Here is a 22,247-nt window from a genome sequence, read left to right as displayed (position 1 = left end):
TATATATTATTATTATTTTATGTAAGGTTCTGTGGAGATGTTATGAGTTGGCACCCTATACCTGTAGTAAAATTCTTTCATGACAAATTTTTAATTATTATTTTATTTAGGAAATTCAGGCAGTACAGACACGTCAATGGTTATCGGAGACTGTCAAAGTTGTAAAGATGTTTGAGTGTACCTACGATCCTTCAGACAATGAGTCAAGGACAGAGCTCATGTCGTTTTCACAAATCCGACTTCATAACTTGCAAACTATCTTTTTAGGAAGTTTTCAGAAGGGGCCACTTAAAAACAACCTGATCACGATTCGAATGAAATATTTATCCAGTGTTCATTTATATCGAAATGCATTATTGATTCTAACGAGGATGTTTTGCAGAAATGTCTTAATGCGATTTAAAATGTGTTCAAAACTTTATGGAAATCAATGGCTGCGGTCTTTGTCGTGAGGCAATTATTGGAGAGTAAATGGACACGAAAATGAGATTAGTTCACAATATAAATGAGAGAATAATTATCTGTGAATCTGCATTAAGCATAATTAGCAATTCCAATGAAGCAGATTAAGAATTGAGGAACGTTTAGTTAAGTGTCATCGGGGACAAAACCAGACAAATAACTGTTTTTTTTTTTTTTTGTACAACATAAAAAGCATGCAGCACGCATGCTAATCGAGGAAGCAAATTGCCTGGCAACTGCAAGCATTAGGTATAATTTGTGACATTGCATTTATCAGAGAAGAATCGAAATGAGGGTTGACACTTTGAGTTGGAGAGACGTACAAGACCTAAGCAGTAATGAAGTGGATAAAAACACAATCTCTACCTTATTCAGATCAACATCAATGCATGTGGTGCATAACGATGGTCAGTTCACAAAGTCCACCAACTGACAGCTTAGTAATGTGTGTGCTTAAGCACAGCTCAGAGAGAGAGACTCAAGAATTCAGACAGAGGGAGATTGAGTGGATAAAGGGGTTCTGAGCTGTGAACAGAGGCCAGAGAGGCAGAATAACATCCAACTGCAAGAATGCACAAACGGGCATATTTTTCTTACATAGGAATTGCTGCATGAGGAGATTGTTTCTACATGCATATGTTTTATTGCACACATGGTTTACTATTCCAAGTCTTTCTGTATGCTTAAGCACTATTATTATTATTATTATTTTTTTTTTTTTTTCTTGCATGTTCCTTGTAAAGTGAGGAACATGAGGGTCTGGACTGCTGTGAAGAGAAACCGTGTAGAGGACTGTCAAGGTAAATTTTAAGAAGGCCTTTGCCGTGAAATCATGAACACTTACAGTAACTGAATGCTTTATTTGTAGCTTTTGTGACCCTTCTGGATGAGTGATTAATGCGCTTTTAGTGTAATTTTGGTCGGCCAGCCACTCTGAGGAAGTTTCTCACTGGTGTTCTAATGTAAGAAAGCCCTAGATATGGAGATGCGACAGTTTCTAGACTAATCCTTCACAATAACCTTACTTCTCATTAATTCTTAAATGCATTTAGATTACATTGCTTTTTGAGATCTTTTAGCCAACGTTAGGTTGTCACGTGGGTTTGTCCGTTTAGGTGACTTATTATTTTGCGACTCTATAGGTCAAATGGTAAGTAAAACTGTTAAATTTACTCTACTAAAACATGAGGTCAAACACATTTAATTCATAATTTAACAAGACGTGCACAGTTTAAAAACAAAAAACAGAAACTAAAAATGTTTTTTGCTAGCCATGTCATAAAGATGCAAGATCCACTATAGGAAAAAAAAAAAATGTATAGCTTGAAAAGCAAAAAAGTATCCCAACTGAATTTTAGTGAAACATAAAAATTGATTTGTATGAAACAGGTTTCTGTCCAGGTAGTTAATAGGATACATTATCAGCATACCGTCTAATTTATTTAATCAACACAAAAAGTAGGATGTGTAGGATACATAGAGTTCAAAACGATAAAGATTTAATAGAAGAAGATTACAGTGCCTCAGAGATGGCTGGTGGATGACAGCCTTGGCAAAGAGCAGCGGCCCTACATCAAATTTGTTTCCAGGCTTTTAAAACCTTTGGACTCTCTTTGATTAGCATATAACTCACCTGCCATCTTTATTGCTGTCCAGTAGTTGGAAAAGGTGCGATACAGTGCTATTCTGATGCCTAAAACCTGCAAAGGAAAATTATATATTAGAAGCTTTACAGAGCAGGCAGCTGATAATAATATTTAAGAAACAACTTTTCATTATTTTTAACCACAAATTGCTGATAATTGTATTCATCAGTCCCAATAAAAACCTTGAAGCATGAACATAAAAGGAAAAAAAAAGAAAGAAGTGAACTAAAAAGTATGAGCAGCAAGGATAGAGAGAGGGAAAAAAATCAGGCAATGAGTCAGTCATGCTGTGCAGGAACATTTGCTTTCCCTGTAGGGAAAAAAAAAAAGCGCGTCAGAGTCCAGAATGCAATCAGGAGGCTTTGTGCTGCAACGGCTGCTATGACAGTGATTTCCCTCTTCTCCTCTGTTCACATTCACAGGCAAATGAAAAGGAGACGCAAAAAGAAACTTCCTGAACCCTCTTATCCGTAGAGCATGTGACCCCAGCCGATTCAGTTTTGTGAATCGCACTCACTGCAGAGGAAGGCGAGGAGGAAGTTCTCTGGCGTTTGGTGCCGAGCATCTCCAGAATCATTTGCAGAACAGAAAAGGTAAAAGGGGCAAACTGATTGGCCCCTATGTCTGGGGAAAAGCACTTTACATAATGCTAATTGCACATCCGCGGCAATTACCTTTCCGTACTAATTACGGAAAAGCTAATTGTGAAATTAGCATTTCTTTTCCTCACCGTGTACGGAGCAAAGAGCTTATGCAGAATGTGTGCAAAAAATAGTAATAAAATAAAATAAAAAATGTAAGAGTTACAAGTTTTATGAATCTTGCTCTGGTAAAACTAACATTGATGAGGCAACTTGCCGCTTTTTTTTTTTTTTTTTTTTTTTTACAGAAAAACCAGTCCATTTATTTGCTACAAGCAGGAAAAGTTTTTTTTCTTTTTCTTTTTTTTTTAACAAAAAATAGTCAGTTCATCCAAAATGGCACAGTAAGAGATCATGTTTTTCCAGTTTTATCTTTGTTGTTCCCAGCCGAACCAAACCGTTTCCTTTCTCCCCAATTGATCAAATTCAACTTCAAGATCTTTCAGTCAACAGCCTTTTTGCTTCAGTTTCACTCATAAAAAAATTACATCTGGACCAGCACTACTGTGGTTACCAGTGTCACTTTCCTGGGGGCAGGGGGGGCCCTTTTGCTGAGCCGTTGCTGCCAGTAACTACATGTTCTCTCTTTAAAGATCAGTGGTGTCCAAACTTCTGCCAAGATTACGAAGTTAAAACTAACCAGGAACCATGCTTTATATCTATATCTCTCTCTATACACATATATATATATATATATAGATAGATATGTAATTATTTTAGTTTATCAGGTCAGAAGTAAATTAAACACGAAATCTTTCAATAAAGCAAAGTATAAAAGAGCAAACTATTAAAAATGGGTCTCACACTCGTACAACAATAAAAAAGGTGCAGAGTTTTTATTTTTTTCTATGTTGTTGGTCTACAAAATGTTTTTAGTCCATCTCCAGCAGTAAAAACAAGAACCATCTTTGAAAACCAGTGTTGAATTACGGCAAAGCTGTGTCCAATTTTGTTTTTGAGTAAAATGCAGCAGGGTGATTGTGGCCCTTCATCCAGTCTCTTTTCCTGGATCAAACTTCAGAAAATAAAAATAAAAATTGCTGCCACTAATTATATGCAGCATACTGACTTTCATCTACTAGATTGTACTAAGGGATGAAAAGGTTCTCTGTTTGGCTTCGTCTTTCCTTTTAGAAGAGAAATAGACATAATTGTGTAACAACCAGGATCAAACTTTAAAATTCAATTGATGTTAATGATATATTTTGATCCATATATTTGTTGTGATTTCCTTGGTAAGAGAACCAAGATTATATTTGTTGTAAACCAGTGAACCAATTTCCAGTTTTAGTCTGGTGCAGACGCCCCTTTCTCCTTTGTAAGGTCATATTCAGCTTATAGTTAGATTGTGTTTGGTTATCTTGAAACTATCTCTATAGTTACGCTCCTATTAGCTTGGGCTGCTGGAGGACATTTGGGCCGTTTGTCCTTACTGCTCTTCTTTTTCCAATTATTCTCCATTTAAACATTATCTCCAGTTATTGCTGCAAAAAAACTTTATCTCTTAGGTTTTTTTTAATCTCCACAGAACCTCCACTGGGCCCAGCGTTTCTGTATTAAGCTGGGTCAACTTCATGGAAAAGGGCATCAGCTGAGCTATTGCTGCCATCAGCTATGTTAACCTCTTTTCTTTTTTTTTTATCCCAAAGATTTTACTACTAGCTCAGTGCTCATCAGTTGTGTTGTGTTTCTCTTCTAGACAAAAAAAAAAAAAAAACTAAGTGTTACTGCTGGTATTAAGTCTGTGCAGTAGGGTTGGGGATGTGTGCTTTATAATCAATTTGTATCTGGATTAACTGCCTGTGATCCAGTGCATTAAAAATACATGACCACAAAACACTGATGTCATATAATTTGAATCACCACTCAATCTCCAATCACCTGGGCTTCTTTACAGAGAACATCGTACGTATAGCATCGTATGCTCAACTAATTTTGATTCAAGCTTAATGTACTTTGGAGTAAATTAGATAGATTGGGTGGGAATCAAAGTCCCAAGTGCCCTCAGAAGACACTTGTTGTCATTTAGCTTGATATCAATTAACCTAGCTAAAATGAGTTGGAAAAATCTGGGATGGGATTTAAAACATGTAACATTTTGCAGAACATCTTGACCTGAAACAATATGGCTCCTCAGTTTCTGCGACTCTAATCTCGAGTCTACTCAACAACAGGTAAAGGGGGGAAAAACTACACTTGATAATATTATCCCTCAACACACACAGCATCTGCGAGATTAGTGGCCCGTTCTTTATTTGAATTGCTCTCCGTTTGCAACCCAACGCTCGATATTTTCGACCCGTGCTCCGGTCGCCGTCTTGTAAAAAAAATGATAGCGCAGAGAAGGGAGCGAGATGGTCTCATTCCTCTCTTAACTGCAAAGTTGTGGCTATGAAAAACAACTATAAGGAGGATAGATGAAGTGGGGGAGAGGAGTGCAGCGGAAAACAAGAATGATGGAGAAGCATCTGGTGGAGGAGGGGGCAGGTGAAAGGCAAGAGGATGATAGGGGAGAAAAGAGGAAAATAAAGAAGAGTTGGAGAGTGGTGTGTGTGTGTGTGTGTGTGGGGGGGGGAAGGAGGAGGAGGAGGCGGTTGAAGACATTGGGATCTTTAGGCCAATGGCACATATAGGAGACTATGTTTACTAATGGACACCATCAGTCATCCACCCATGTTGCCCTGGTGATATCGGAGCACTCTCGTAAAATAAGAGAGACACATCGAGAACAGAGAAAATGGAACATATCAGCGGGAGTCTGCAGATCTATGGCTAGCCTACAGACAATGTTATCCACTCAGAGCTTTTTTTTTTTCTTTGTCATTGTAGGCTATGCACTCCCGGGCAAAGAAAACACACATTTTGCTGTCTTTTATACCCTAGAAGCAATATTTGAGAGAGGAAAATTACCTCTTTCTATGGAAAAAAAAGGCAAAGAAATGGAAACAGATCAAAAGGCTGCGTGTTCTCTGCCGAGCTTTTTTACTTTACCGAAAACAGGAGACGACATAAACAAGACGAAGCCTGAAAATGAGTGTTTCAACTTAAATGTCATGTCTAGCATTGAGGGGCTTACCGCAGGAGGATGACTCAGGCCGTACATCTTATTCGGAAAACACAGTGGGAGAATAAGACAGTTACAAATAAACAACCAAAGCAATTTGAAATTTCTTGAACAGTTTCTCATGATTGCGTTTAAACAATACGCAGTATTAGAATGGCATGCTGGCGATTATATTGCACTAACATCGCTAAATACTGCGCTGACGACATTGGCTGCGATAAAATGTAAGTTCATAAATACATTGTCGGAGTGCAGCCAACGTGTGACGGAACTTAAGTTCCATAAATACAACAATTAAAAAAATAATAACAATAATAATGAAACACTGCAAATACATGATTGATCTAAATGCCTGTACTGCCTGCAATTGAAAAGGTTAGATTGCTGTTCTGTCAGCTCAAATACCCCCGGCTCTCCATTGTTCCATTTTTTTTTTTCCAATGTACCGCACACATCACGCTGCAAGAAACTAATTTTCTTCGAGGGTACAAATAACCTGGTCCTTTCAAACATCTCAATAACTGCACACGAAGCCCTGGAGAGAAGTCTGATCGACAGCAGCGGCAAAACCACAGAGTGTTTAGCTCGACTTGCACTCTCAGCTGCTTGTTCGTCTGGCTTTTCATTCCCATTTTGACGCAGGCTATTACGGTCATAAAGAGGAAGACAACACGTTCGCGGAACAATCCGTGTTCTGACATTCCCGTATAGAACCGTAGGTGTATTTGCGGGCAACTGTTTTGTATGGGCTGTATAGAAAAGTGCTGTGTGACAAAAAGACAAATGAGATATAGAGTAGGGCTTTTTTGCTTTTTGCAACTTTGCAAGATCGAAAGAGTTTTGTGGAGCCTCTAAGACTGATCCAACATAATTAAAACTTGCAATAACTTTCTTCTCTTTACGGCAATAAAGCTACTCTTAAACGTTGCCTTGAGCTACTGCGATGCATATTTTCTTCTTAGCTGGCTCCAAAAAGATTCTCAGGGACATGTAATTTGTTTATTTTTCTTTCAAATTACAGATAAAAACAACATCCCGAGCATTGTAAATTTAAAAGCTTACTTTATCTGCACCGTCTCTACCAGAAAGAAAGTATGCATTGTAGCATAGGCAGTAAAGAGCTTTTGTTTAACTACAGGCAGAAGGTTAGAGTAATACACATGGTTTAATCTTGAGGGGAATAAATGCTTTCGCTGGCTAAAACTTGCTCTTCTCTTCCTACCAGCTATTAACATTAATGTCTGATTCGGAGTAGTGTTTGCTCTTTGCGTCGGTGTACGTTCTAATTGAAATGTAAGTTTACAGGCAAAAATCTGTTGCGCTCTTAGTGCAACTAAACCGTTTATGAACAGATGATTTCTATTTGGGATATAACAAAACATTTGACTCACAAGAAGACATGACACACAGTTTTGCATCCTCAAGAACAAGAAGATCGCTTGTAGTTTTACTGGGAAAACTTTGATTTTATGGTACGGCATAATCCACAGTCGCTTGATGTTACCTTTTCTTTTAATCTCTTCCTTTCACACAGTCACATCTGATTTAACGCTGCCTGGTTTTTTTTTATCAGTCATTAATGAACATTTACAGCTGAGTAGCTTGCAAAATCATACCAAGTAATTTTCTAAAACAAAAGAAACAAACAAACAAAACAAAAAAAAACACAAGTCTGAACTACCAACCCTCACCTCTCAAACAGTCGTATAGTTTATATTTGGCAGCTCATGAACTGAATGCAAATAAAAGAGTAAAACTGACCAACCTGGTGCTTAGGCAATCATCAACCTTGTAAATATAAATATGACTGAGGATATGGGCAAAATATGCAGCACTATGACTGACAGTGCCTATATTAGCTTACATAACACCAGAACCAAAAATAGCAGCAAAAATTGAGATCTGGACTGGAAAAGCATCGGTATCCGCAGGTTATTTCATTCAGATTTTGGGATCGTGATAAGAAATGAATACAAATAAACTGGAAGCTTTTCTAGTAGAAAAACACATTTGACATTAGAAATCTCTGTTAATCCTCCAGACTGATGGGCAACTCGAACAAGACAAGCCATCTCGAGAGACAGAAATTAAAACTGATGCTTGTTACACCCTGAAGATGAGCCCTGATGGAGGTAAAGGATGACAGACTCAGGAACGATGTGTTGGGGGGCGGGGGAGGGTGTCATGGTCAGGAAAGGTCAGCCTGCACAGTGGGAAGCATGATGGATGTGCGCTGCCCAAAGGAACCGACGATATAATGAGCATGCTTTGCACTCAAAACTTCTTTAGATCAGAAAATAAGCTGCCAATAGAGCATGACAGAGACTTCCAATCTATTCTATTTTTCCCTGAAGGTTTTCTGACATGCTGAAATGAAAACAGAAGGATACAGGATTGTTCTCCAATTTATGTTGAAAAGTCCATGCTCTAAATGGTACGAGTATGAATCTTGCGCATTTCTGCCTCTGAGATCTAAAAACCGGAGACTGAATGCGTCCTCTGCCCACATTTAATGAGTGTAAATCTTTCATTTCATGAGATGATAGAACCCAGTTCCCGTCCTCACAACTTTCTGTACCAACACACGCGCAAGTCAGAGCGTCGCTTAAATGCCAAACCGGCTTGTGCTCGCAGCGATAAGGGATTTTTCCCTGTGACTCATATGCAACGTCTCTCTGAAGGTTTGAGGAACGTAAAAAAGGAGAGCGGAGGGAATACGGTTTGCAGCTGCTCAGCAATCTTTCTCCAAGTCAATTAATTTCCACTGCAGAGGAATCTGCACTTAACCTTTCCATGCCCCCCCCCCCTCTCTGATGTTGAACAACCTGAGCTGCTCAGCCTATTTACTGTTGCTCCAGTAAGGCTGGAGCAGACATGAAATGGAAGCTGCCCTGTAGCCAAAACGACGACCCAACTGTGTAAACTGGAACAACTCCGCGAAATGAGCAAACGTCTTGAAGTGGGTCCTAAATATAGACGGAGCCTTACCTCTATCCCCGGCTTTCAAAGCCTTTAATGTTTGCTCTTTGAGTCGGTCAGCTTCATGTTTCCTCTTTCGGTGCTCCTCTAATTTGATCTGCAGATCTTCGGCGGCCCGCTGAAGCTCTCTGAGCTGCGCCTGCAGAGAGACAACGGGGCAAACGTGATTACACCCAACCTTCATTGTTACAATTTAAGCGCTTTGTGATTTCTGCATTCCTGTGCCAGAACAGTAAGGCTCCTCGCCAACACGAACAGCCCTTTAGTCATACTATATTTTGGGTCAACAGCATAAAACTGGAGCAGGCAGCGCCGTGCATTCTGCATGCAAGCCTTAAACTTTCCTAATGGAGTAGGCATGTGGGTAATGGCCATTTTCCTTGTACTTTTCCACTCATCCTGTGCTCCTTCCGGTGCATTTATCAGAACAGGAGATTGATTCACAGCCGATATACTCAGACCGCAGAGCTAATTTTTCAGACTGAATGAGGTCGTTCAAAATGGGATCCCTTGTAAGCTGTTTACGAGACACACACACACACACACACACACACACACACACACACACACACACACACACTGCACCTACATGGAATCCATATTCTCCCTATTTTAAGTTATTTCCCATTCATGTTCCGTGTTCAAAGAAAGCAGTTCAATCAAACCTCAAAGATATTTATTTCTCCCTATTTTTGTGGCACATATAGGTTTGCTTTTGTCCTTAGTCTCAAAGTCTGAATATGAAAAAAAAAAGCATTGGTTTGGAAATGAATCCAACTGCACTCTTTAAAGTGCCTTGGTCCTTTTACTTTTTCATATTTTGCATTTCTAGCATCACAAACTTCAGGGTCTTTCATTGTGATTTAATGTAATAGACCATCAAAGTAGTGAATTATTGTGAAGTTAAAAATTAAAACCTGCCCGTTTTCTGTCAATTTCACAATTATTTTCTACTTCGCATTGGGTCAGTCGAATAACATCTGACCAAAATGTTCATAGAAATTTCAAAGCGTTGGAGAGCAAGATGTCTGGTTTGGGAACCTCAAAGTCTAAAATTGGTTTTGTGCAGATGAAGTGGCTCTTAAAGGCGTCCTGCTCCCTCTTAGTCAGGGGTCAGTGGCTATTTCAAGTTGAGGAGTCCAGGCATTTTGACATCTTGCTTGTGAGTGAGGGAGGGTCAAAGTAAGAGATGAATGGGGCTTTGATAACCACCCGTCCAAAAGATATAAAGCTAAGAAAACAAAAATAAGTTGAACCTAAATTCTTTGGTTTGTGCTCTATAAACTGGTGATTATTTTCAACTGTGCTACAACCTCTTTTCTCCTCGCATTAGTTTGCATTTATATCTACATCCAACTCCTAACCACAAAGTCTGTTTAATTGCCAGAAACATATTCGACGGTGGCCGTTTGTGCATCATGGACTCATTAAATCAGCTCCGTCAGACTGACAGCTGATAACACCCAAGCAAAACCTATCATCACACTCTGTAACGGAGCAATTTGCATCAAAGAGGACCGGCTTCCTTTGTGCAAACGCGTGTCCGTGAGTGTGTTTGTGTGTCGACTCTGCCTTCCATTCTCTCCTCAGAGACGCTGGTGATGCACTGATGGATTCTGGGGGTTTCAGCCAGGGATGACTACCTTTCTAGGCCACGCCGTTTGCTTGGGTACCTTCAGTCTGCAGCAGTGATTTATGGGCTCTATTACCAGAGCACAAGAAAATTTCTACTTGTGAGGAAAACGACTAAAATGTTAGAGATTCCACACAAAAAAAAACACACAAAAAAAATTCTAATAAGAGTTAGATTCCTAAAGCTTTGCACAGTAAGTAATCTTATTGAAAAGCCAAATATTTGCTAAAACATAAAAATAATCTGCCCTTTTCTCTGGAACTTTGAGGAGTTCCGAAAACAAATCAGAGCTAGCAATTTATCCCCATCATATTTCATGCTTGAAGATGTTCAGCTTGGAATGTACAAATGTCCTCAAAAACTTACTATACAAACATGTCAGCTTGTATTTATTTATAGCTTGTGTACAAATATTGAATGGAATTTTGGAAAAGGTTTTGAAAGCAGAAGATTTGTCTTTCAGCCTCGAGCCCACAGCAGCAGGAGTTCATATTTGAGTCATTGTATTGTATAAGGTTCCCAACACCACAGCCTTGAGCTCACCCTGCCATGTCAAGAGAGACGATGATCACAAAGGGTGGAAATGCTGGAAGCACTGGGTGACACTTTAGCCCCGATCTGCCATTCAGCTGGCAGAAAGAAGGGAACATTCTTCCCTTCTTTCATGCATTTCTTCCCATGCATGTTGGGAAGAAATAAAAACAAAGCAAAAAACTTCAGTTGACAAAAGAAAAAAAATACAAAAATCCAAGATTGTGACTGGTTAATGTGGCAGGAAAACGCTTTATTCAATCAAATCCCCTTTGTTGAGCAAGTCTTTTTTTCTCCTCAATGTTTCATTACAAGCCAATGTTTAGAGCAAGAGATTTCTGAAATGCTCTTATAAAAAAAAAAAAAAAGCTGTTGGGTGAAGTGTTTAAAAATGCCTTGAAACTAGGAGATTTCTAAACAGCGAATTTTAATGCAAAAGGATCGAGGGCAGCCCCGACAAAGTCACAGAGCTGTAAAATGAGCTGCAGCGACGACGAGTCCTTCAGTGTCCATAGAACGTATTCTAACGTGGCTGGGTCTGAAAGCCGGCCAACGCTTTGTACTGTTAATTTCAACAGTTATGTAAAAGATGTAAAAAGGAAACAAATAGAAAAAGAAAGTTAAATCCTCAAACTGTAGCAGACAATTTTACGTTTACACTCAGACAACCGATAAACATCGTTTTGATAATCCTAAACGGCAATGATGCATTGAATACTGGTGCATCTCTCAAATAAAAAACAACAATGTTCCTCTATAGTTAAAAAATGTGAAACTTGCATAGATTTATTAGACACAGAGATATTTCAAGTGCCAAGTTCTGTTAATTTTGCTGATTATTGCTCACAGCAAATAAACCTAAAAATTACATAAGACCAACAAATATTTTTGTACAGATTTTTCAGCTGAAAGGGATGTTCTTGTACTTGACAGTAGATATACTCAGTCGTTGATTTGTGCTTCTTCTGCTTGAATCACTGCGTCGCTGCAGTGAGATGGTCAGCTTGTGGCTCTGCTGAGACGCCCAGGTTTCTTTAAGAGCTGCCTTAATCATGTCTGCGTGGTTGGCTGTTGTGTGTTTAGCCTTCTTATTAACAGCACTTTAAAGATCCTCTATGGGATTCTGCCCAATCAAGCACAGCTATACAATTGTCTTTTAAACAAAGTCTTTGTACTCCTGGTGGTTCGGCAAATCCTTAGTCCTGCTGGACAAACGTTGAACCTCACTTTTGGACTCCGTGTCTCGCTGTTCTTCATTCGGTCTCTGGAACCATGAAATATGGACTAAATGCAAAACCTTACTTTCAGTTGACAAGAGAGACTTTTAGCAACGAGCAACAGTCCAGCTTTATCTCCTCTTAGCTCAAGAAAAGTGATTCTGACATCATCACTCCTTGAAGCATGAGCTACACCTGGTGTATGCGTCTCGTTAATCTCCTCCCTGAACTCATGGACCTTTTTCAACCACACATTTTTCTTCTCTACGACTTTCCAATAATATGCCGAAATGCAGCAGAGTGTGACCAGCCAGCTACTGATAGAAAGACATAAATGGAAACAAGTGATCGGACATAATGTTAGGGATGCACACATATGAACATCAGATATCAATATCTGATTTGTAATACTGCTATTATGACCCATAAGCTTCCCATCATCCTTTGCCATATCACTATCACATCTCCTCCAATTGCCCCCTGCAAACAAAGAGCAACAAGACGGAAACAAATATCGACTTTTAATATCGACCCAGATTTATTCATCGGACCGATACCGATGTGTTAAAAAAAAGACTAAAATTGGCCAATATCAATGTTAGTGTCACTATATTATGCATCCCTACAAAATGTACTACATTATACTGAGAGAAAAAATTATACTTAGGACAACATCATAAATTTAGAGAGAAACAAACAGCCTATCATAAAGCTGACAACACTTGGCAGACAACCAAAAAAATTATTAAAAAATTATTAGCCACTTAGTTGTTAAACTGCAGAAAAGAACATCTTTCCAACCCCAAATACACAGCTGAAAATAGTTGATAAACACACCAAAAACTAAACTGAATGTGTTGTAGATTTAAAAAAATAAATAAAAAACTTTTGTTATTAATTATATAACATCAAATTATCAGAGAAATTGTAACATATAAAATTTCCACACAGTATAGGATAGATTTCATAAAGGCCTATGAATCCAAAAGGTTTGGTAGAGCTAGCTCCTGTTATTTACTGGAAGCATGTGTGCAACAGTCTTGTGTCATTTACTTTCATCAAGTAAATATGAGATTATTGTCACAATATGCTTACATCCAGTTGCTCATCAAGGTGACTATCGATATTTGACATTTTTGTGAGAAAAAGAAACCAAAAACAAAACCATACTGTTTCTCTCAAAATATCAGTAGTGATAAAATTTTTGAATAGGCAAGTTTGTCATGTTGCTGTTTTTCACACCTGTGCATAAACCTGTTTTATTGATGTAGAGTGATGAGGTCTTAGAGACAAAGTTGTGAAAACCGCATTGGAGCGTGCATCGTTTCATCGAACAGTCTATAATGAGAAGAAGCCACGATCTATAACACGCACGAGACAATGACAAAAAAACAAAAAAAACAGTATTCAAGCAAGAAAGAATAACCTCCAGAAAAAAAAAAGAAAAAAGAAAAGTAAGGTTTGTGTTATCAACTGGCTCTGACTGTACAACAGGCGTATGTAGCAGCAGGTGCTGTGAACATGCATACTAAAACAGCACAGCAGAGCACAAGCTGCTCACTCCGAAGCGAAATCCTCCGGATCCAGCACATCTGAAACAAAATTAACCTCGACGTCCCTTGTTCCTCGAGCGTGTTAGCCAGCTAGCCAGGTGATAACAGTGCAGTTGCAATGTGGCGATGCACGCTAGTGAGGGGAAAAGTTAATTCGATGTGCAGACGATAACAACAACAAACAGAATCTTCACAAGGATGCAGCAAGTTAAGAGCAGACTGCACATTTTTACCATTTTAGACGACACTTCTTTTCTTTGCCCCCTTTGTCATTGTATTGCTACTGTGAAAATGTGCACAAACTTACCGGTTTCAAATTAAGATGCTAAAATTAGGGAGGGAAATGCAAATTTTGTCCTCATTATATTATGTTTTGACTTAACACCGTGCTTCGGGGAACATATCTGATATTTTTTCGCAGGTTGATTTTAAACTTCATTTGCATCTCTCTCATTGGCTAAATTAAGCATCATCGTTAAATTTGATGCATTTTCTCCATGTGCAATTCAAGTAAGCTAACATATCAAAATGCACCTATAAGAATTCAGTGACCAATTTCCACTCTCCCATTTTTGCAAAGATCTGACATGGCAGTACCAATTTAGATTTCCGTTTATATACGATCATGTAGGAAGATATAAGAAGAGCATGCAAATATTTCCCTCAAGTTTTCCTATCTATGCGGTCATTACGGATCTAGAGAAGCACCATGCTCTCCCCGAGATCCAACAATACAAAACCAGGGCTTTACTATTTCAAAACAAAGAAATAATTATTTGAATGACAAGTTAACATTTTAAGTTAACCCTTAGAATCCTATAATGGTGATTAGCATTGTAAAAACAGCAGTCTATCTGTATGCTTTAGAAAATGCATATACTTATCTTAACTCAGAGATTTATAAAAGACTGAAACATTGCCAATGACAGAATTGGCCCTCTCTCTTGTGAAAGGGTACATCATCTCTTTCACATTAGAAACCCTTCTTGTTATCTACTAAAAGTTTTGCTCTCTCTCGCTTTCCAGCAGCTGTATGAACCAAAGACATTTCATAGAGTAAATGGCTTATCTGTTAATAGCTTCTTTCACCTTTTGTGCTTTCTCTATTTAACCACCTAAATGTACTTAAAAGTCAACTTACTTTAAGTATTGTTCATTATTAAAAGCACCAAAGATTGGCGCTGTCACCACAACCCAACAGCTCCTCAAAGATTCAAAGATTTATTTTAATATTACCAAAATGCTTCTTTTGGTTAGAAGCAATATTAACATTAGGAAATATGTGAAGGAAGATAAACATCAGTGCACTGGCAAGGAGTCTTTCCAGCGTACAGATATGGAGCTCAGCATTAAAAATAAATGGTCAAAATGTCACTCTGGAAAAAGGCAAAAATGCTGTTCAGCAGCTTTCAGAAAGGTGTAAATAAGTTTAAATACACCATTTATTTATTTAAATTAAATAAATAAACAAAACCTACTGACTTTGTGTCAGACATTTTTTTCCCCACATGTTTTTAGTATCTTGTAAGAGGAGCCCATCTCTCCGATAAAAGCTTTGAATGAACAAAAATTTTAATCTAAATCTGCCAGCGTATGAATAATTCTCAGAGTGGAAAACAACTGGATTTCACAACTGTTTCACATTAGCAAGTCCATCTGAAAATGGTCCAATGTTGGTAAACCGCAGCATTTTTATGCACAACATTCAAAACAAACTGCAACAAAAAGAAAACCTGGCAGTTGCAATAATCACTGCAATATCAATGTTTGTAATATCGCACTCGCAAAAAGAAAGCTCGGAGGCAGTTTTTGATCAGATATACAAAAAAAAAGAAAGAAAAGAAGCACGCTTTCAAACTCTCCAAGCCAAATGCATACTCAGCCAGTTAGAGAGACTGTGTGCTTTTGATGCCCACATTAAATGTATATTTTTATCAGCTGGTGGGGATCTTATACCACAACAAACATTTTTTTTTATTACTTTATCAAGTTACCTGTTTTTCCCTCCAGAGCAGCACCCCCTCCTCAATCAGCTGCTGCTTGAGTCTCAAACCCTCATCCAAGGTCTTCATCTGACCCTCCACGTACGCCCGCTCTTTCTGTCCCAGATTCCTAGAGGAAAAGTCAAGAGAGGAGGCGCACAGAACCATCATTATTGAGGAAAACCTCAGCCACCCAGGCTTCGGTCAGCCCAGATGCTGCAATCCAATTTTTTTTTTTTAAAAGGCCCTGCGGTGCAGTAGAAATCCAAATGGGGTGGGGTTAAGAAAAAAAACAAACAAACAAAAAACGGAGGAGTAAATAAGAGGCTATGTGGTGGAGTTAAATCATTTTAGCAGTCTGGCAAACAGAATGTGAGCGGGGACCTTGTGGAAACGTAATGACTGCTTCCATGTGGTACTTTTTTTTTTTAGGCTGGCAGAAAATAAATGAAACAAATAGAGGACTGTCAACAATAGAAGTGGGTTAGTGAGCATTTACGCAGCAGTTTACATTCCTGCATATCACAATGGTCAAACAATGACACGAAGCGCAGCTAAACACACACTTGCTGATTATGACAAAGGATATCTAGATTTGATGCGAGTCAAACTGAAGAAATAAATTTGAAATAAATAAAACGTTTGAGTCAAACTGGGCTTTAAAATCCATTAATTCCACGTATATCAATCACTAGAGCAAGTCTGAAAGTACAAATTTTTTTCTTATCATAGAGATACATCGCCCCCTGGTGGCACAATGGTTAGATTGCTATTGCTGCTCAGGTGTGGTTGTAAGCCCCTCATGCAGTTGCTGAGATAAAATCCTCCTATTAAAAGAATTTTATCGCTGTAATTAAAAAAAAGTAAGAAAGAAATTCCTCCAGATGTCCTGTTGCAATTAATTCAAAATCCCCTTTACCATCTGATTTACTTTGAAGAAAAAAAAAAAAAAAAACTGGGTCATTTTACAGGTACCGAATCTCAGTTTTGATCCAACTTACCAGCAAGTGTTCTGGCAGCGAGCGTGGCTGTTGTATTCATCTGATGCGTCGCAGCAATCTGCCGAGAGACGCGGGAGAAGCCCGTCCAAACCACGTAAAAACAAAAAAACAAACACAAAACAGAGCAGCAGCACAGAGTGTGAACAGAATGTCACTGCTCTAAATTAAGGGATCACAATCATCTCCTAAAAAAGGAAACACAAGGGAAAAACTAGAGTACCACGCTAGATTATACTGAAGGACAATTAGAAACACTTGAAATGTTTTAAAAGGTTTCTCTTAGTGAATACGTCGACATTATGAGATGTCGATATTTACAGCTTGAAAAATATTTGTTACTTCCTCATAGCGTCTCCATTTTGTTCTTCTATGTTAGTTAATAACCTCTACGTGAGCAGTACTCTAGCTTTTCACAATACATACCACCGTAGCAATTTTTTTTTTTCAAGACACAACAAAGAAAATTAACAAAAAAAGGGTCTCAAAAGACTTTAATCATAAACTTTTCATTGATCTGGACTTTAAAATCCCATATGGCTCACTTGCAATAAAGACAAAACAGGTTTGTTTATACTTCCTCTCCTTTTTATGTCATCAAGTACTACTTGGTGAACATTTTGCTACGTTGTTTCAGCAGAGAAACACATTGTCATTCGCTTGCACGGCTAGCAGGAATTAGCCTGGCCATTGAGCACATCGATTGGGAAATCCTGCTGATTTTTGATTCGGAAACGGAAACAAATTTCTACGTGCAAGTTCTAATGTCAGCATTAAAGTTACCGGAGTCAGGAGGACGGACAGACTGGCACAGAACCCTAGGGGTCAGGAATTTCAGAGCAACTAATGCTACCTGAACACATTACCATGTAATTAAACACCTGTAGTATCACTCTGTTCTTTAGCTTAAAAATGGCACATGGAATTAGACGCTGTGTAAATTGTGTCTTTATCCATCCATGTTTTCAGCTGTCTTGTTCATTTTGCAGATGGGGACTGACTGAGCCACTGACTTTTCATCTTTAAAGAGGAAGATTGAGTCTTTGTGCCTACATCGTACCTCTCTCTGATTCACAGAGGGTCTCTTGACATCAACCACTGATAATATCCACTGCCTGGTGTGTAGCAAATGCTCTGATCTGGCTTTTGCTCAGATGTTCCACCAGTAATGCGGGCACAGTGTGAAATTTTGCATTTATCCAGAATCCCTGTCTGCGGCCAGCAGAACAAAAAGTTTTAAGACCTTAAAAAAAAAACACAAAAAAAACAGGGAATACGACAACCCATCTGAACTTCAAACGGGATGAGAAAAAGTGGTGATGTGTTTGGTTTTTAAGTGGGTATGATGAGACAAATGGGAGGAGAAGAAGAGACAAGTGGAACATTTTGTTCTTTTGACAGTTGCATGTGGTCTAATTCTGCTTCTAGGTCTATATATGTGCTCCATGAGATTAACTAGAACAGAGAGTTACTATAGAACAAAAGGAGAAAAGAAAGGTGGTATATTAAAAAAAAAAAAACATCCATTGCGGTAAAGTGTGGCATTCAGGTTTTCAGCAGGAATAAAGAACAGTTTTGAAGGGAGGGAAAAAAAAATAAAACTGGAATTAACAGGATTAAAGAACTTCATGGTTACATTTTGCTTCCCGCTTAACAGTAAACAAGGTACAGCTGCTTGTCCAAGTCAGCAGAACGCACAGAGGAAAAACAAGCTGGATTTTTACAGAGTTAAAAGAGTACTTCAGTTTTTTAGATTTAAACATCTATTTCCCCAGAAAACGCTTACTTCAATACTTATCTAAATAAATATTCAACTAGAGTCAAAACCAGACGCTTACATAAAGTGAATAAAAAAAGGCGTTTGTATTTTTTTTTTCTTTGTCTGAAAATAACATTTTATTTTAGGTCAGTTAGACCTTCTGGTGAAACCTTCAGTTTCACCAGTGCAACTCAGCATAAAGTTCAAACTTACCGCAGATGCCGTCGTTGACTCTAGATGATGGGATGTAATGCGGCCTGAAGCCCAGGTTGGTGCAGTAGAATCGACCACGAGGACACGCCGAGGTGCCTGAATAGAGCCAGGTTAAAAAGAGATCAAAGGAAGAATGCAATGCAAAATAATTCTCAAAAACTAGTTCTTTTAATTAAACTAGTTCATTGGAGTATTTAAAAATTCCAAAATTAAATTCAGCTTTTATTGCAGAACATCTGGCTTTTATTTGAGTGCATTTATTCAGTAGATTTATGCCTAGGAACGAGAATAGGCATGGAAAATGGCTGATTTTATGTCTGGTAAAGGAAAAAATTAAGTCATGTTTCTCGAATGCTTTTTGATCTTATAAAAGTACAATTTAAAAAAAGTGACATTTACTTTAATAAAAGGGATTGCTTACACAATTTTAAATTATTTCAGAACATTCTTAATATTTTCTTACTCAACAAAAAAAAACAAAGTACTGAAATTGAAGGTTGTAGTTTTTCTATATTTATGTGATATTCTGCCACAAAAGATTAATTTATTTTTAAAGGGCCTATAAACATTTTTATCAAAAGCGATAAGTGCGTGTCAGTTGCATAACACACAACTGTTTTTTTTGTTCATGGGCTTATGGGTTTCTATTTCTTTTCTCCTCCAGTTTATGTTTATCATTGATTTATATTTGTATCTGGAATTCAACAAAGACAACAGTCTGCAACTGTTTCTACCCGTTTTAAATGATGAAACACATTTCTGTGGAATAAAAAACAAAAACGTTGACCTATACTCCTACTTTGGATGCAAATTCTGAACTAATTCCAACCTTGTTTTGAATATGAAAACTATTCATGAGAAAATGGACACAGTTATATCTTATCTAAGCGGAGGTCTGATGAAGCGCCACCTTTATTATCGCTCGCTTTTACTGGACTGCATCTGATGTAAAACTCCACCAGGCTTGATGATATAGGCACACTCAACATGAGCTCAGTTTGGCATCATTAACCTCCTACTTGTGCTGCTCCCCCTGTGCGTAGCAGTGAAAGAGGGTTATTACAGCACTTACACTGATGCTGGCAATGGCAGAGTTTATTAATGGCCCTTTCAGTAGACCACATACCCCATTTACAGGAAACTTTTTAAATTAAGCATTAAACAGTTTTATTTTATTCTTAAATTTACACAAGTTTAACTGAATGTTTTGCAGCAATGGGAGGCGTTTACAATATTTCAGCTCATAAAACATGAGACATTTTCATGGTATTTAGTTCTTCGTCATAAATTCTCAGTAAAAGATACATTTGGAGAACCATAGAAAAGCTTGTTGGTGTTTTGTTTTATTTATTTATTTATTTCATTGAGTGAACTGACGCTGATTTAGTCAAGAAGAAGACGTTTTGAATTAAGAGGTGGAAATATTGCAATGTTTTTGTAATTTTTGAAAATTCAAAGAAAGGGTTTGAGATTCTCATTCAAAAAGCACTATGACTGAGTGCACGTTTCATAGAGCAACATAGGGTGTAGTGCAAGTATTGGGCCTTAACAGCACAAGTACATGCGTTATATTTTGAGTGGCAAGTTTGTCTTGGAAACCAACACAATTATTCTTAAGAATCGGGGTATTTCCTTGTAAAAGAAATACTCTGTTTACATCTAATTAATTATGTGATCAATCATTTTATTATACATTAAACTATAATCATTTTAGTACTAATAGTAGTGATCATTACAAAAAATATATCTGCATATCAAAATATGACAAAACAACCCTTATGAAACATGGTTTAATTTAATCCAAGCTTAGACATGGGAACTAAAATGCATATAGTTCAACTATTTTGTCAACAAAATAAAAATAAAATAATCAGTAATTTAAGTAGTAACCTCTTTTACTGTAAAACTTGGTTGGCCTTAGCGCAACTAATAGAAGTGTCAAATTCATGATGATCTCTTTAAGGTTAATTGTCTCTCCTCTCACCTTCATACCAATTAAACAACCAAACCAATTAAAGATGATTAACCTCCTAGCTTTAATGTTGCTGTTCAAAAGAGCTGAACACTTTTTTTCTAAACAGAGGAATAAAAACATAATATTGTTCAAAGTCAAACGTCTGTGCCTGCAGCTAAAGGTTACACAGTCCCGAAATCTGAATGATGATTCCTCTGTTATCAATCCATGTTTACCTGGTTCATCTGACCCATCTGCGCAGTCGCAGTAGTCGTCGTTCACCTGCTCGAAAGGAATAATTTTGGACCCGTCTATGCACAGAAATGACTTCCTCTCCCTGTAGAACCTTTTATCTGTTAAATCAAGAGAAAACATGGCCATGAGCTACAGAGAAAAACACATAAAGACAAAATATGAGTCATTTTATGAAATTTATGCAAATAAATGGCTGTGATTCTATGAAATCTGCATGTTTGTTCCTCCAACCGCAACCTATACATCTAAACGTTATATAGATCTATTACAGCCTGCGGTGAGGTCAGCTATATATGAATTAGTTGTGACTATGAATGAAGACTTATTGATAACATAAATACGATGTCGGCGACTTGGCTTTAGCTTAAACGGTGAACTGAACTCACAGGACGAAGATATTCCTCGGATTTTCCGCGATTCCACAAACGCAGCCCAGAGAAAAGCTGCGGTGATAATGTGGAAACGCATCTCAGAGGACAGAAATGAGCACTGCCCGCTGTCAGCCACGTTTCATTAAAGTCCCGCTCAAGGATATTTCAAACTCAGGATGCAAGACCAGCGTTTAGACCGTCCATGTTCCAGCTTCCTGAAACATTCCACAACGTGACACTTCCCAAGCTTTCTATTGGTCCGAGCCTGAGGGTTGGACCAATCACGAGTTAGAAGCGTAGCACGCAGGAGACACTGGAGAAACATTTGTTTGTATTTAACGTTTGAAAATAGGTTAGACTCCGTATGCTAGCAACATACTGCAAAGTAGGATTATTATTATTATATATATAATTATTATTATTATTATTATTATTATTATTATTATTATTATTATTATTATTATTATTATTATTATTTATATATATATTTCATTTTATGATTTTTTTTAACACATACGTTTCAGTGAATACCTAGAAGGCCATGTCAGATAAGTGTTTCACTTATCTTAGTAATCCGAACACAAATGTTCCGAACACAAATGTAGGTTATTGCTTTTAGAAAGCTAGATTATGTTGGCAAAAAGGTTCAAATGTTTTTTTACTGAAGTAGTGGAATATTTAATCTTGCAAACCTTGCAAACTTTTTCACCTCTTGGACTTTTTTACATTTTGTCACATTGAACTCAGAACTTGAAAGTATGTTATTGGTACTTTTATATATTAGGACAATACATCATAATCATGCATAATTGTAAAGTGGAAAGACAACACTATATTGCTTTCTTATATTCTACAAATTAAAGCGTGAGTTTAATTTCCTGAGTTTTACATCAGGAAATTTGTGCATTTCATTTCAGCACCATTTATTAATCCAGATGTTTTGTGACCAGAGGTTTGTTAGAGAACATAGTGAACAACCAGCATCATGA

The 22,247-nt window shown here is 37.7% G+C and overlaps 1 protein-coding gene across 2 annotated transcripts in view; it reads right to left on the bottom strand.

Annotated features, from left to right (window-relative positions):
• Window positions 1-21,489, bottom strand: part of LOC103480661 (glucosidase 2 subunit beta-like) — a 149,699-nt gene extending 128,210 nt beyond the window's left edge. Inside the window, exons 1-8 of one of the 2 annotated variants that reach the window (XM_008435689.1) lie at window positions 21,274-21,489; window positions 20,869-20,985; window positions 18,679-18,774; window positions 16,710-16,767; window positions 15,721-15,838; window positions 8,802-8,931; window positions 5,826-5,852; window positions 2,096-2,162 (exon numbers count right to left, since the gene is read on the bottom strand). In XM_008435689.1, coding sequence (XP_008433911.1) covers window positions 2,096-2,162; window positions 5,826-5,852; window positions 8,802-8,931; window positions 15,721-15,838; window positions 16,710-16,767; window positions 18,679-18,774; window positions 20,869-20,985; window positions 21,274-21,355 — 695 coding nt within the window. In that variant the 5' untranslated portion in view covers window positions 21,356-21,489. The remainder of the gene's footprint in view (window positions 1-2,095; window positions 2,163-5,825; window positions 5,853-8,801; window positions 8,932-15,720; window positions 15,839-16,709; window positions 16,768-18,678; window positions 18,775-20,868; window positions 20,986-21,273) is intronic. The other variant, XM_008435690.2, reaches the window with a different exon arrangement.
• Between the last annotated feature and the right edge of the window lie 758 nt (window positions 21,490-22,247).

Source organism: Poecilia reticulata, linkage group LG18, assembly GCF_000633615.1.
Source record: "Poecilia reticulata strain Guanapo linkage group LG18, Guppy_female_1.0+MT, whole genome shotgun sequence".
Classification (NCBI taxonomy): domain Eukaryota; kingdom Metazoa; phylum Chordata; class Actinopteri; order Cyprinodontiformes; family Poeciliidae; genus Poecilia; species Poecilia reticulata.
This window is presented reverse-complemented; position numbering and strand designations above follow the sequence as displayed.